Source organism: Chenopodium album, chromosome 9 (genome assembly GCF_948465745.1).
Source record: "Chenopodium album chromosome 9, dcCheAlbu1.1, whole genome shotgun sequence".
Classification (NCBI taxonomy): Eukaryota; Viridiplantae; Streptophyta; class Magnoliopsida; order Caryophyllales; family Amaranthaceae; genus Chenopodium; species Chenopodium album.
Genome location: NC_137842.1, coordinates 62,246,811 through 62,261,956, shown reverse-complemented (window position 1 = coordinate 62,261,956; position 15,146 = coordinate 62,246,811). Strand labels below are relative to the sequence as shown.

Sequence of the window (15,146 nt, the reverse complement as noted above, 5' to 3'; positions counted from 1 at the left end):
AACATTCTGACAGCTTGCAATTGTTGCAAATGACCAATCTTATCGAGTTTTTACTATTTTTAATGGCGCCTGTTTTTTTTTTAAAAAATAATTAATTCAATTCCAGCCGTTAGATAACAATATGTACAGCCTAGATTGACTCACACTACTTACTATGGTCCCCACACTAATTAAAAACATACTCTCTTGATTTAATAAGTGTTACCGTTTGACTAAACACGCATGTCGAGACACGAGTTTAACCCTTAATTTATCTAATTATATGTTAATAAAGTCATTGAAAATTTTATGATATGAAAGTATACTATATAACGATTCCAACAGGTATTATACAATAAAATTTGTATTTTATATATTAGTAAATAAATCAAGTCAAAACCATTATGTGAATAGTGAAAAAAGTCAAACGGTAACTCTTATTAAAACACAAAGGGTGTAATAATATTCATTATTACTTGAGATATGTATAATAACATATAAGAAGCTTAAAAATAGAAATATATATTGTACTACGTAGTTTAAACACTGTTATGGACACATAAAGTAACATTTGCAAATACGCTTTATGCATTATGCATCGATTCTCTTTGTTTCTAATTAATTACAACACTTCTCCTTTTCACTCCTTTCTCTCACTTGCATCACTATTAAAGTCGAGAAGAACCAACATTCTTGTATTTTTTTTTTAAAGAAACATTATTTATTAATTAATTCTTCCATAACATCTCTAAAAATCATTTTTATTAATCCTATTTCCACTAACAATCCTCTCTTACCGATGATTATCATCTCGATCACTAGTCTAAACTTTACAATTTCTTCAATGTACTCCCTTCGTTAACATTCTTGTATTTTTTTTTAAAGAAACATTATTTATTAATTAATTCTTCCATAACATCTCTAAAAATCATTTTTATTAATACTATTTCCACTAACAATCCTCTCTTACCGATGATTATCATCTCGATCACTAGTCTAAACTTTACAATTTCTTCAATGTACTCCCTTCGTTTTTAATTGTTTACACCATTTCTCTATGTGTTAGGTTTTAGTATAAGCTTTCCAAATAAGAAAATAGAGTAAGGCCCTGTTCTCATTGACTAAACTGAACTGAAATGAATATTTTATAAGAGAAGGAAATTGGGAGCTGAACTGAACTGAGTTGAGCTGAACTGAGCTGAACTGAACTGAACTGAACTTCAACGTATGAGAACAAGCCCTAAGTATTTAAAAATAGCCGTAAAGGAAAAGTAGAGCAAACATTTAAAAACGAAGGGAGTACCGAGTATATGGTAATCGCTAAGCAAATTGTTGCAATTAATATAAAACGGGAAAAAAATATCATAATCTAATCAAAATATCACGTGCTAAACCCCATACCAAAAAAAAAAAGAAAAAAAAAAAAAAGCTCACCCTCTCCAAAAACACCAAGAACCTCTTTCTCTCTCCTCCCAAATACACACTCTCTCTCTATTCCACTTTCTCTCTCTATCTCTACTTTTCCGGCGACTAATTTTCCGGCGCTTAACTTTCGACGCTTAATCTTCTGGGTAAACTTCTTTCTCAGCTAAAATCTTCATTTTCTCTCTCTTTCTTCTTCGTCTTCTTCAATTCAACTTCTCTGTAAATTTGCTCAGATCTGCAACTCTCAATTTTTCCGGCGATTTTCTCTCTCTTCTTTCATTACTTTTAACCTCCGACGGAATCTCCGGCGAGCTCAATCTTAGTTCCGTTGGAATATTCGTGGAATCTTCTGAAATTCGTGTTTTTCGGCGTTTTCCGATAATCTTTCATCATCGACCTAACCCTAGCTCCTTGCTAACAATTTATTGATTTGTTTAATCGGAATCTTTTCTTCCAGGTATTTAGCGTTTTTTCGTAGTTTTATATTTTTTGAAATTCAGCTTTTTTAACTGTTTTATTGATAATGTAGGCTATATTATCGGCTTATCTTAAGAAATAATTGTGTTTTGCAAATTTAGAAACTTAAACACTTGGAAATGGAAATTTTTGCTGTTGAATTTGAATTTAGGTCAAATTTTTGGCTTAATTTTAGGGATAATGTAGGATTTATAGTGCCAAGAACCCTAAAATGATGAATTGGGGTGGTGGAATTGATTTTCAATTGTTCAATTGAGCTTGTTTCGAGGAGAAAGATTTTTATGGGTCAATTATGGATTTACCAGAAGTTACAGGAGTGAATTAAAGGCGTTTGGCTGCGAAATTCAGCCTTTTAGTTGATTGTTAGTAATAGTTGTTACTCTAGCATTTGTTTGATATTGATCATTGATTGTCTCATGGATTTGAATGCCTACCAGCTTTGGAAAACCATGTCCAAGACTCTCTTTCGGATATAAAAACAAAGAGTTTATGTTAAAATTCTGACAATCTAGTACGAGTACACTTTCAGCTAAGTGTGGTGGGCTGGTGGGATTATGTTGGTGTTTCAGTAATGGAAGAATTGTTCTATTCTGGGGTCTTCGATTTTCTTTAAACATGCCTTGACTTGACTTAGGACCTGTTCTCTTACGTTGAAATTCAATTCAGTTCAGCTCAATTCAGTTCAGTTGAGTTCAGTCAATGAGAACAGGCCCTTATTATTATAAAAAGAACTCACTATCCAAATGAAACACTCTATGTGCGGTTCCTTTCAATTGGAGCCTGCCACTCAAACAATGCTACTCCTATTAAGCCTAACATGTTCTTCAAAATGGTTACCCTGACATGCAATATTGAAATTTGATTGTGATTTTAGTATAGTGTATAGTGATTTGAGTATTAAGCTGAAGCTTGAAGTTGATGGGTGAGTGTTAGAAATATAGTGTTAGAAATATTGAAATTTGATTGTGATTTTTTTGTTGGCTGTTTGACAATTTTTGAACAGCAAACAGTGGTGTCTCTATATTAAGTTGCAGCTGTAGCTTCTAGGCTTGACAAATATGAGAAATTATACTTCAACTATAAGCCATGTGAATTTTGTATTAGACTTCTTCCATCCCTAATGAATAGACCACATCCTACTCTTGGATTGTAATAAACTATATAGGTTTAGTTTAAAAACTTATAAATCATCCATATCACCCTTAATGATAAAACTAAGTATGTGGCATGGTGATGTTTTAATAAGTTACAAAAAGAAGGACCGCCATGGTAATAAAACCCAATTCCTTAAAATTGACCTTCAATCTAATATGGCCTATTATTTAGGGACGTATAAGGAATACCGGTTAATATACCTTTTAAGCCTGCAAGGTTTATCTTGTTGATTTTGAAAGATAGGAGGATTCTAGTGGTAGAGATGAAATTTGAGTGTAGTGTTTCCTACTTCTGTGATGCAAAAGGAGTGATGCTGTAATGAGTAATGACAAAGTGGTTGACAGCATGATTTAAATTAGTGATGCTCATTGGTGCAGTGGCTATTATGCAAATAATGGTCTATTGTGTATCAGCTACCTTGAATTCATTTATGGATATTACTTGATTCTATACTTGTGAAATTATGTGGAATATGCAGAATAAAAGAGACACCTGCTGTAGTTGTTGAATGCTAAACTCTGTAGAATGATTTTTTAATTCATTTGGCATTCTTAACTATTATGAGCTAGATCCAAATATTCTTTCTTCTCCCAAAGAAATTTCATATATTGATCATCTAACAAAACTATTACTTTGTAGGTAATTGTTGCACCTAGGATATGTCAAATCCCAAAGGGCCTGCAAATTTCAGAAATCTGATGCAGAATGGGAAGAACTCTCTACTTCCCCCTAAATGTCCATTTCCCAGCATAACCTCATCTTACTCTGATTATGGACCCAATACCAGTTTGGGTTCAAAACCTACCTCAAAGTGCAGAGATGGAAATGCTTATCATCAAAGAACTTCATCAGAGAGCCTTTTAGATGAGCAGCCTTCTTGGTTGGATGATCTTTTGAATGAGCCAGATACTCCTGTTCGCAAAGGTCATCGTCGTTCATCAAGTGATTCTTTTGCTTATTGTGATGCTGGCAGTATGCCCAGCATGGATTATATGGCACCAATGACGGTGTCGCACGATGAAAACATTCAAAACAAGTTCAGACCTATGGTATCTGCTCCATTATGGGGCTCACAAAACTTTGATCTTAGCAAAGAAACTCCTCAAGGGTCACTCTACCATGACCTTAACTTTTATGGGAAACGTAAGAACAAGGCATTGGAAATGAAATTGGTTCCTGCAAATCATACCAGTGGCTTGCGTTTATCAAGGGATAACGCCGTGACCCAAAGTGTAGGAGGGTCTGCAGCTCCACTTGAAGCAGATCCAGTTCCAGCTGAGAAGCAATACCAAAGTGACTCTGGTATTGCCTCTGAAAAGAAAGATGGTTCCCATGCCAAAACTCCATCTGAAAATGATACTAAACGTGCTAAGCAGTAAGCCTCTATCTCATTAATAATTGTTACTGACTATAGTTAGCGGCTCTCACCTTTTGCTTTCTCCCTTATATGCCTCTTCTCAAGCCCCTGAGTTAAAAAGGAGAGAGAAGAAAGAAAGAATAAAGAAACTCAAAAGTAATATTGTATTGTTCACCTTATCATTCTTAACTCTAGTTTTTTGTGCTAAGTTCCTTGTAGATTGATAACCATTTAAAAAAAAAAAATTATCATCCCTGTCCCTTTTTAGATTCTTGTTTATAGTACGGCCTATTCTTATGCAACATGCTGAACCTCCTATTGCTTGAGTAATCACATAGCTGAAAATATATGAAGCTCTTCATTTATCATTTGGTGATCTATTGATCTGTGACCTCAAACAATTTTCCGTTGTTTTACATGACTGATAAAGTTTAATTTATTGTTTGGTATGTACTTTGTTGAAGGTTCTTTTGTACAAGATTATGTTATCATGCTATTCCCTAAGCTAAAAAAGATAAGAACCATAGACAATGTTAGTTGCTAGGAACTATGTGTAGATCTTCGTTGATGAACCTTCTGCTTGCCCTCATGTAATTGACTGACCCTTACAGGGTGTTTCTTACTTTTATATTTAATTAATAATTAAATTAAGATTTGAGTAGCAGTTCATAAAGAGAAATCAGATGGTATATATATATATATATATATAGGTTCTTTCCAATGTTAATAGCTTTGTAATTTTTTGAACATCAATTGTTTTAATGTTAAACAACCTGCTTAGGTCTGGTAGCTGCTAATTTGACTGCTATATTGAGAACAAGATTTTTCTCTGAACTTTTCTTAATGTAGGCAATTTGCTCAACGTTCGAGGGTTCGGAAGCTTCAGTACATAGCTGAGCTGGAAAATAATGTACAGGCATTACAGGCAAGTTTTTGTTTAGTAATTTACCAAATCGGTCCTTTTCTTCTCTCCTGTGCAATTATGGGAAAGGAAAAGGTAGGTCAAAGGCCACTGGTTTTATACTTTCTTGTCTAATTTTACAGGCAGAGGGGTCTGAAGTTTCAGCAGAGCTTGAGTTTCTTAATCAACAGAATCTAATCCTAAGCATGGAGAATAAAGCTCTTAAGCAACGTTTGGAAAGCTTGTCCCAGGAGAAGCTCATCAAATACAGTAAGTGTTGTCAACTATTTTGAAGATAAATAAGCTCTCTTTTGTAATATGGTGATGTCAAAGATTGTGATTGTCAGACAAGCTGCTTAAGCTAGGTCATAATTTTGTTAATCCAGTCTTGTCTCTGTTTTCTGGTTATGCTTGATTGTTTGGAAGCAGTCAGAAGCTTGATGCTTGTATACTAGAAAAATCCTCTTATAACTTTTTTTTATTATTATTTATAAATCACTTATTGGAGTGGGGGTGAGTTATTTTTTGAATTAGTGGATCCTAGGGGTCACAGTGCAAACGACATGCTGAATGATTTCATTGGACTTGTATCAGTTATGGGAGAGATTTTAGTTACTAACTTACTATGATAGTTGATAATCTAATGCATGATGTGTATTGTGTGCCAAATTGCCAACCCCTCTCGCATATTGTGGGTCCAACCGTCCAAGATGCTACCATTTGATGTCACATCATACATTTTTTTGAGGCTGGTCTGCTGGTATAGAGTACTCTGATAAATTCATGAATGTTGAATCTTGCTTTGTTCTCTTCTGCTAAGATCGCTAAAATTTTGAAATCTCATTCTTCACTTTGGCTCTTCCTCTAGTGAATTTATAATAAAAATAGTACAGCCTTTACTTAAAAGTTTTGCCCTCATAATAAAGAAGCTTGCTGTTTTGAGATTATGTATCATTTCTTGCTAATTGCTACTTTGTGTCTTTGTATGACTTTGTAAAATTTGAAGTTTGTCTGGAGCTCCCTGTTATTCATAAGCAATTCTGAAGAATGGTAAAAATATTAGTATATTATATTGTATTTATATTGATAACATAAAATGGCCATTTTCTGTGCTATGCCATGTAATTGCTGCAATCGATGAGAATTGAGTTAAATAGTGCTAAGAAAGCTCATGTTGGTTTCAGTGGAGCATAAAGTTTTGGAAAGAGAAATAGGCCGTCTTCGGACTTTGTACCAACAGCAGCAGCAGCAGCCACACCAGCCACTTCAGCGGCCGTCATCTAGCCACAGACGTACAAATAGCAGAGATCTTGATTCACAGTTTGCAAATCTCAATTTAAAGCATAAGGAGTCTAGTTCAGGCCCTGACTCCTTCAGTGGTCCAGTTGGTATTTGAACCTTGGGATTGTCAGAGGAATTTGTATGTGCTTTGTGTCCTTCAATCACTGATGCCACGTTTGTTTAGCTGTCATTTCTGCTGCAGGATTGGTCCCTTTTGACGTCAAGGTGGCCCGTAGCTCGGATAACCTAATTTCTTCTTTCAGTTTTCATTTTCATTGAATTATTATTGTTTTGTGCACCTGGTGGCCGTCACTGGAATGGAAGGAAATTCTTTTTCCCAGGGATGTCTTGCCTGAGGTGGTTAAGGGGAGGGTATTTGTCTCGTGTGATGTAGCAATCACTAATTTAAGAATTTGTTTATCCCATTGTTTTTGCCTTTTGCGCATAGCAATTGTCAGATGTAGAACCTTGCAGAAAAGCAGGAGTGGAATATGGGAAAGTTACCTGTAAGAGTATGTATTACAGGTTACTTGTAATGCATTATTGGTGAAACAGCTCTATAGACTATAATGAGCATTTTTACTGACAATTCATCCTTGTTATTTAGATGTAAATTGTTTAATGTGCAGTTAAAGTAGTTCTTGTTTGAGGCTTGGTCTGATTTGTCTTCCTTCTTCCCCCTCTTTTTTTATTTTATTTTATTATTATTATTATTATGATTATCATCATCTCGGGTTGGTGATGACAAATTTTTTGGCTCAATTGTTTGAAGCGTAATCTGTGTTTTCAAAAACATAACTTAGCTTTAAAAGAAACAACATGTGCGGCTATGCCTCGAGGTTTAATAGGCCTGTATACCTTAATTTGGATGCTGTGACTATTTCATATGCAAGTATTTAATGTGCATTTAAGAAACTTACTCATAAGTACATATCTGGTCTCAACTCCTGTTGTTAAGACCAGTTTGTTTCAAGGATTTGTGTAGGTGATACGGAGTTTTTGATTAAAAAAATACTTGGTCTTTGAGGATTCTTGCCCTTCTATCACTGAAATTCTACAGATCAATGTTTAAGTAAAAGGTCCCACTGCGTCCATCTTTCCATTTATGTCATAGAGGTGGCAATCTGGTCATTCAAATCAATTTAAATTAAATTAATTTGGGTAAGACTTGCTTAGCCTTATTTTGGATTGGTTCCTCATTTTTATAGCCTATATGCTTAGTTAATAATTAAGGTCAGGTCAAATTGAGCCAAGTGATTTTGGATAGAATCCGTGTTTCAAGTTGGGTATTGAGTATAGTTCAGTTTTTCCAAGTTGATATGTTTAGATTAATATTTGGTGAATTCATTAAAGGTCTAAGTGAAAATTAGGAGAATTTAACACAGTAAAAAAATTATACACCGTGTTTGTTCTAGCTTCTAACTAGTCTGCAGTCCCTCTGCACTTACAAATCAAGGTGAAAACCAAAATCAAAGACGCTAACTGAATCGTTGCAAGGCCAATCTTTGGTTATCTTGGTTAGTCACTAGACCAATGCTCCGCCCTATGTTTTCTCAACACTCAACAGAACCAAATTCTGCCAGTGAGTAGAATTGAGCACATGAATCTACTGTCAATACAAAGATCCACCTGTGATGGATTTAACTGCCAGCCCAGTTCACTAGAATTTTTTTTAAAGAGAAGCACTATACTTCAGCAACTTAAAAAAATAGACAACAGAATGGCAGTATATATATCATAGACAGAGACATGTAACCTCCAAATAATTCAGTGTTCAACGGAGACGGATATCCAGTAAGAGGTTTCATTTTCCTCATCAAGGTAGTTCTTATGCTATACATGATGGAATATTTAAAATTGACAATTTACCTTGAGATAACTATGCTCTATGGTCATAAACAACAATTACAATGTAAACAGGGTCAAGACTCAGGAGCCAAGTAGCTTTTTCCACCTGGCGTATCCTAAAATCAGGAGAAAAATCAGAAAAGAAAAGGCAGTGCCACCTCCAATAACGTAGCCAAATATACCGTTTATATTATATAGGCTACATGGTATATTCATGCCAAAAAATCCTGCTATGAGGGTATCAAGTGCTATTGCAAATGATGCAATTGTCAGATTGAGCTGCAATTGAATAAGTTCGTTACGCTGGTTGTCAAGTTGGATATTCACATAATCTTCCGTATCGTCAATGTATTCCCTTACCTGCAGCATATACATGGTTATCAGATAACTAAAAGAACATAATGACCCGCAAACACTTCTGGGAATCATTCTTAGTAAGGAGAAATACAACTCAGGACAGAAGAATTAAGCAGTTTGGCATTTTCAGCAGTTCAATTTTAAGTGAGACGAGAAAATTACAGATAATTTAAATTAGTGTTAGTCTGCCACAATTCTGACTCTGACAACTCAACTCTCTCCTAAAAACATACAAATTACAAAGTGTGTTGAGTTGTTGACAACCACTATGGTCAATGAGGTTCATCAAATGGTAGTTTTAAGACTTAGCTTACATTCAATAAGAAAACAAAATCATCATGCGTTAATTACTCCCAGAGGTAGCAATCACATTGTTCTAGGTCAATTTTATTCGGCTAATACTCGTTCAGGTAAAATCGGGTCATTTTATGTTCTATTGCCAATATGTAATTTTTAATAGAATAATCATTATTAAAAACAGTGATTACTAGGTTGGTTCGAATAAGGTAGAGTACGGTTTTGGGTGGGGTAATCGGGCATGGTTCAAGTTTTAACAGGTATAATCGCATCTCTTACTCCCCCAAACAACCCCCCCCCCTCAACCAACCATAAAATAAAAACGACTGTCAGAGGAGGGATTAAAGCATTACGGGACACGTCGCATCAACACCAAAACCTACCAAGATTCATAGATCACAGTATTTCATTAAAGAACCTACATGGCTACATCAAATCAATAGATCTTTTAGGAATCGTTGCACAGATAGGTGCGCATATTTAGTTAATTATTTATATTTATAATAATGACAAGCAAATGCCACCAAAATTAGCAAAATGTCACCCTTAATATATAATAAACTCTCACATGCCACTTCATCAAATAAAATAAAAAAAAAATAAATAAATAAATAAAGAAGAGATACCTTTTCTGATTGCTACATCAATAATAATTTTAATCAAATATCAAATTGGTTTCCTTAATCAATTTCGATCAATCACAAATTTCAGCACACCTAATCAGAATATTGTTGATACATCATACATACTCCATCTATCCCTCTAAAATTGCCCCAAAGGTTAATTTTTATTTTTCGAAGACTTGGTTGAAGTTTTGGCAAGTGAAGTTGTTCTTTTGTCATTTTCTTAGCCTGTATCTCTTAGCAAACCCAATGGGACAGCAACAAGAAAACTGGGATAGTATAAGAGGGACAGAGAGAGTGCTAACCAAAGATCTATCCAGCACTAGCTAACCAACCAGCAACAAAATATTTAAAAAACCAAAAAAATAAAGGACCCCTAGGTCCCCTACAGGCAACATCACACCAGGTCCATACAAGTAACGGCAAAAGAGCATACATGGTGCTGCCATATAAGCAGCAAATACAGTGAGAAAAGGAGCCCCCTATTCCACTTGTCCCCGGCCCCCACAGTAAATTAAATAAATAAACTTAGTGCAGCTCCATAACAATCTGTCAGTTTTCATTTTTTAAAGTACACCAGCTTGGAATTTTAGGCCTAATGATTGTCCTCCCTCCTCTCAACAGGGTAACACAGATGAAGAGCTTCTCCACTAGACCGCGCCCCCCCCCCCCCCCCCCCCCAACCCAACACACACACACACAAAAAAAAAAAAAAAAAAAAAAAAAAAAAAAAAAAACACCCAAAACATGGATGAATGTGCCAGCTTTTTCTCCATCTCATTCTTAAGCTGTGGAGTAACTTCGTCAATTTTCGGACTCCATTTTGACTTTTACAGACTTGTTTCAGTCATAGAGAAAATCACCTAATATACTCCTCTTGTTACCAACACCATTTGCGAATATTTTGTCCTCGTAAATTGTAATTGATATGTAATCCTTTAGTCTAATCGCCTTTACCAAAATTCCCAACCCCCTCTCTAGCTATCTCGCATATAGGAATTAGTCCCAAACTCCCAACTCCCATATTTTTTAGAATAGCAAATACCTAAGGGTTTAAAAAGAGACTTTACAATACTTTATGGATTATAAGAGATTAAGAGCATACACAAGACATTAAAAACATAAAAATATGATGATACCCTCCTGCCCCTCTCTTCGCCTTTTCTTATCACAGAAAAGAAAAGGAAAAAAAAAAACCATACAGAATTTTCGCAGGTACCAGAAAAATCAAGATGAAACAATGCATATACAACCTTACATCCCCTCAAAAGCACAGGTAAAATTACAATTGCTAGCATACCTATCTCAGCACACAAATTACTTCACCAAAAAGAAATATATATATATACGATTGCATGTAAACAGAAAAAAAAAAAAATGCTATGGACTTCCACAAATAGAGCAATACTTACAGACAATATCTTGTTCCTAGTCCCATCCAACTGCATGAAATAAGCCTCCAGTAACATCTCAAGATCTTCAACATCATCATCCCAGTAATTGCTGGTCATTATACTTCCACTCCGATGAGAGCTGTTCCGATGAAGAGCATGTTGTGACGGGACAAGGGAATGTGATGCAGCTGAATTCATTAAAGCTTCGGATTGTTGATATTGAATCAACTTTCTCGTAAGATATAGATGAGCCATATCTTCATTATCATCCAAAAGATGCTCAATTTCATCTCTTACCTTGAAAGATTAGGATTTAAACTTATTCAGAAGCTGAACACAACAATACAGCAGTAAGATAATATGAAGGATTGTTGACAAGAAGCTATTGATTAAGCTGAGTAACAAAAATATATGTACAATCCATCATAAAATCAACACTGTAGCATCTTTACATGTATATTATAGGTTAAAAGGCGGATTAAGATGTGACCACTGACCACAAACATTGTACATCCAAGAATGTAATAATTAATGATAAAACTCATTTAATATATTTGTCGAAGGATCTACCATAAAAATTGAAAAATAATGGATAAAAGCAAAGATTGTGACCAAGACAAGTGACAAAGACACGATGTAACAGCTGAGTTCAGAAACAGCAAAAAAAAGTGGCATGTAGGCTGCAGCAAATAACCTTTACCTTGGCTTTAATAGACACAATAAATTCGTGAGAATTGCAAAGGACATTTACCCCAAAAGTCTGATCCCTAGCAATTTCATAAAAAGATAGAGTTTCCAATATCTAGCAACTTTCATGAAAGATAGAGTTTCCAAATAAAATCTGAGAATAAGTGCTGGCAAGGTGGGCAACTAATGAACAAGGTACAACATATTCAGCATTGCAGCACAGATACTCTAACAAAAGAAATATCACAATCACACTACACAGCACTGCCAAGAACTCAAAAGACAACTTGCCATAAGTGTATTGGCTGTATTGACAGAATGAATCAAGCTTTAGGTGACATTGAATTTGAAAAGCAAATCCACGACGTCCAAAAGGTATCTAACGTTCCATCTAGTAAGAAAGCATCTAGAAGAGAAATTCAAGACAGCGGACTAGAAAAAAGAGCTGTGACCTACATAGAATCCTACACAAGTAATCCCCATGAGAGCAAGAGCAGTGAGCACTCAAGTTGGGAAGTTCATACTCTGACTTCAGTATACAAATATAGAGATGATATAGGTGTATTTGTAAACAGATCCTACAGAGGATGAAAGATTAAATAAGTTTGATAATACTCTTCTTTCCCGGCTATTAATTTGGCTATGGTTCCACAATGATCACATACTAATTCATCTACATCACAACATGCCTACTAGACAAGAAGTAATATGAAAATACTTTCACTGTACAGAAAGGTATCCAACTGTAAGATTTAAGAAGCATAGCTCAATTCAGCGTGTATTACCTTTTGCACCCGAGCAAGCAAGCGGGTGAGATTACTCTTCAAGCTCCTCACACGTTCAAGATTCTTGGTACTTACGTTTCGAGCCAATTCATCCAACACAGGATAAGCATGCTTCTCAAGCTCAGCAACATTGGAATCCAAATAAGAACAGACCACCTCTAAGGCAATTTCTAGCACCTGGAATTCAAATGGAAGCTCCTGCTGCTCACCTTCAACAGCTTCAGGGGTACGTGCCCACTGCGCCTCAGTGGAACGTACTTTATTATCACGATCATTTACAGGTTCTGATTTATTCATAGCCTGATTCTTATGAGGAAGCTGTTGCCGAAGCTGATCCACGAAAGGAAGAACCTCCTGGCGAAGAGGCTCAAGTAAAAGCACCTCTTCAGCAGTTACTATGGCCTTGATGAACTCTAAATTGACAACCATGGCTCTTTCTCTAGCTGCCAAAAATGATACAGGAAAAAAAAACATTACTGAGCTTGATCCTCCTAATCATCATCCTATAAGATTTAAGTCAACAATTGCGTGTAACAGCATTGTTTACTTATACTACTATAAGACAAATTCAAATAGAAGGAAACTTAAGCTTATAGCAAAACAGCAAACCTATTATAAACTTACAACTCATTCATGTCAAAATTAGATCAAATCATACCAAAGTTTTGTGCAGAGTTTCCATTTACTTGTTACCAAATATCTTTGATTGCTTATATATAAATGCTTTATTAAAGTTTTGATTATACACATAGCCAAATCTAACAAGATCCTGCTACATAATGTTTATTATAATACATAAGTGCAAAATACGGTCAAAACTTAGTCAAATCAATACATCTGACCAGAAATATTTGGACTAAATGAGCCTAGACCATTATAGTTCAAACCATTATACCTAGATTCTGATGAAGAGAACAAATCCCTAATCCTGGCTTACTCACAACACTAAGTTAACAGGTCAGCCCATTGCTCATTTATTAACCGACAAATGTAAATAAGATAGTTTCTTTACCCACTATAATATGTCAAATGATGGAAATACTCCCAGTGCCTAATATACTAGTCAGCCTTATTTTGCTATCTTAAAGGAACAACTGAAATACTCCCTCCCGAACAAAATGAGCAATAAGATTATATCCTCTAATCAGTAATGAATGCATATTCAACCAATTTTCTTGCATAACACACTTTCAGTTATATCTTTCACGCCTTCACTAGCTGATTAGAAATCACTCCCCGCGCCCTAAGTATGTGTAGTTCGAATCAAGACCGGTTAGCTATTGCATTGGTGTTCTAAAGTGACAAGCAACAATATTTTTCCAATCCAAAGAAGCAAGCATTAAGGAAATTTATTAGTTGATCAAAGTAACAATTGACAAGTAATTAGAAACAAAATCAAGATACACAACTCCCAATTTAGAACAAAATTAAACCCGTGTTAGTTATTCTATTGGTATTCAAAACGCGCTAAACACATTGCATTAAGTCACTCATTAAGTGGACACCTACATCAAAATCCAGTTATAATCAAATTTGCATAATAAAAAAATAATAATTCCACAAGATTATACTTATACCACTATGGTAATTAACGATTAGCTCGCGATTAGACTGCGTCACACTAATTTATTGCGAGACATTAAAATTCAAACTTACCTCAAAAAACAAATAAAAATAGATCAGTCAACCATAAAATAAAGTCTAATAACCTCAAATTTACGCAAAACAACATAAAATAAATCAAAATCATCACAAAAAACCAAACAAAAAGATGAAATCAATACCAAGAATATTAGAAGATTGAGAGAAAACAGGCCCAAGAATCCTCAAATCCCTCGCCGGAATCCCAACTCGCTTAATAATCGAACTCTTATCCCACTCAAACAACTCCGACTCACCAAACTTATCGAATTTCATCCATAACCTCGAACCTCCCATCTTCTTCTTCACTTTACTACTACTCGCAACGACAACAGCGTCGGCGGAAGATCCGGCAACTTCATCGGTTTTCGACGTCGGAACAATTTCAATTCCCGATGTTTCCGGCGACATCATCGCCGGAAGTTTGCGATTCCGGCGACGAGAGAAACTCCGGCGGAAAGAGAAAGGGTTCTTCCCCATTCTCTCTCTTCCTGAGGAATTGGTAGACTTTCTCTCTCCTCAGAAAGTGGGATGATTGCGTGAATAATCTGAGTTTTTTCCGACGGGTCGGGTTTGTCTGCCATCAACTCCAACAAAAGTCGCCGAATATATTTTTTGGGTGTTGGTTTAAAAATGGATTGGATGTGATTTGCGCAAGATAACTACTTTCCTTCCACCCTAATTTTTTAAGTTGGGAGTTTTGGAAGTGGACCATCTTCTGATTGTTCGTTTTCGCCGGGAACTGTTTGCGATAATACTAATTCCGTTAATTTTTACTCCGTAGTTGTAACTTTGGAATATTTTATATCTCACAAATAATACGTTAAAGTAACTTTGGAATATTTTATATTCTCTTCATTTTTCTTTCAAGTGTCTCATTGACAATTTAAACAATGCTTATGAATTATATATAAGAAAAAAAAAATTGAGTGCTAGTTC

At 35.3% G+C, this 15,146-nt stretch overlaps 2 protein-coding genes across 3 annotated transcripts; one reads left to right on the top strand and one right to left on the bottom strand.

The window, feature by feature from the left end:
* The first annotated feature begins 1,406 nt into the window (after positions 1-1,406).
* Positions 1,407-7,224, top strand: LOC145560073 (uncharacterized protein At4g06598-like). Of its 2 annotated transcripts, XM_081621332.1 has the most exons (6): positions 1,407-1,550; positions 1,638-1,861; positions 3,676-4,411; positions 5,243-5,322; positions 5,442-5,564; positions 6,479-7,224. In XM_081621332.1, the coding sequence occupies exons 3-6, from the start codon at positions 3,696-3,698 to the stop codon at positions 6,688-6,690; spliced, it is 1,131 nt and encodes a 376-aa protein (XP_081477458.1). In that variant the 5' UTR covers positions 1,407-1,550; positions 1,638-1,861; positions 3,676-3,695; the 3' UTR covers positions 6,691-7,224. The 2 variants fall into 2 exon arrangements, with proteins under 2 accessions (XP_081477458.1, XP_081477457.1); XM_081621331.1 differs by having other exon boundaries at positions 1,407-1,861.
* Positions 7,225-8,325: 1,101 nt separating this feature from the next.
* LOC145560072 (magnesium transporter MRS2-4-like) lies at positions 8,326-14,855 on the bottom strand. The gene is made up of 4 exons (XM_081621330.1): positions 14,351-14,855; positions 12,567-13,009; positions 11,113-11,391; positions 8,326-8,783 (listed from the first exon to the last, which is right to left on the bottom strand). Exons 1-4 carry the CDS (start codon positions 14,685-14,687, stop codon positions 8,505-8,507), a joined length of 1,338 nt encoding a protein of 445 aa, XP_081477456.1. The 5' UTR covers positions 14,688-14,855; the 3' UTR covers positions 8,326-8,504.
* Positions 14,856-15,146: the final 291 nt, after the last annotated feature.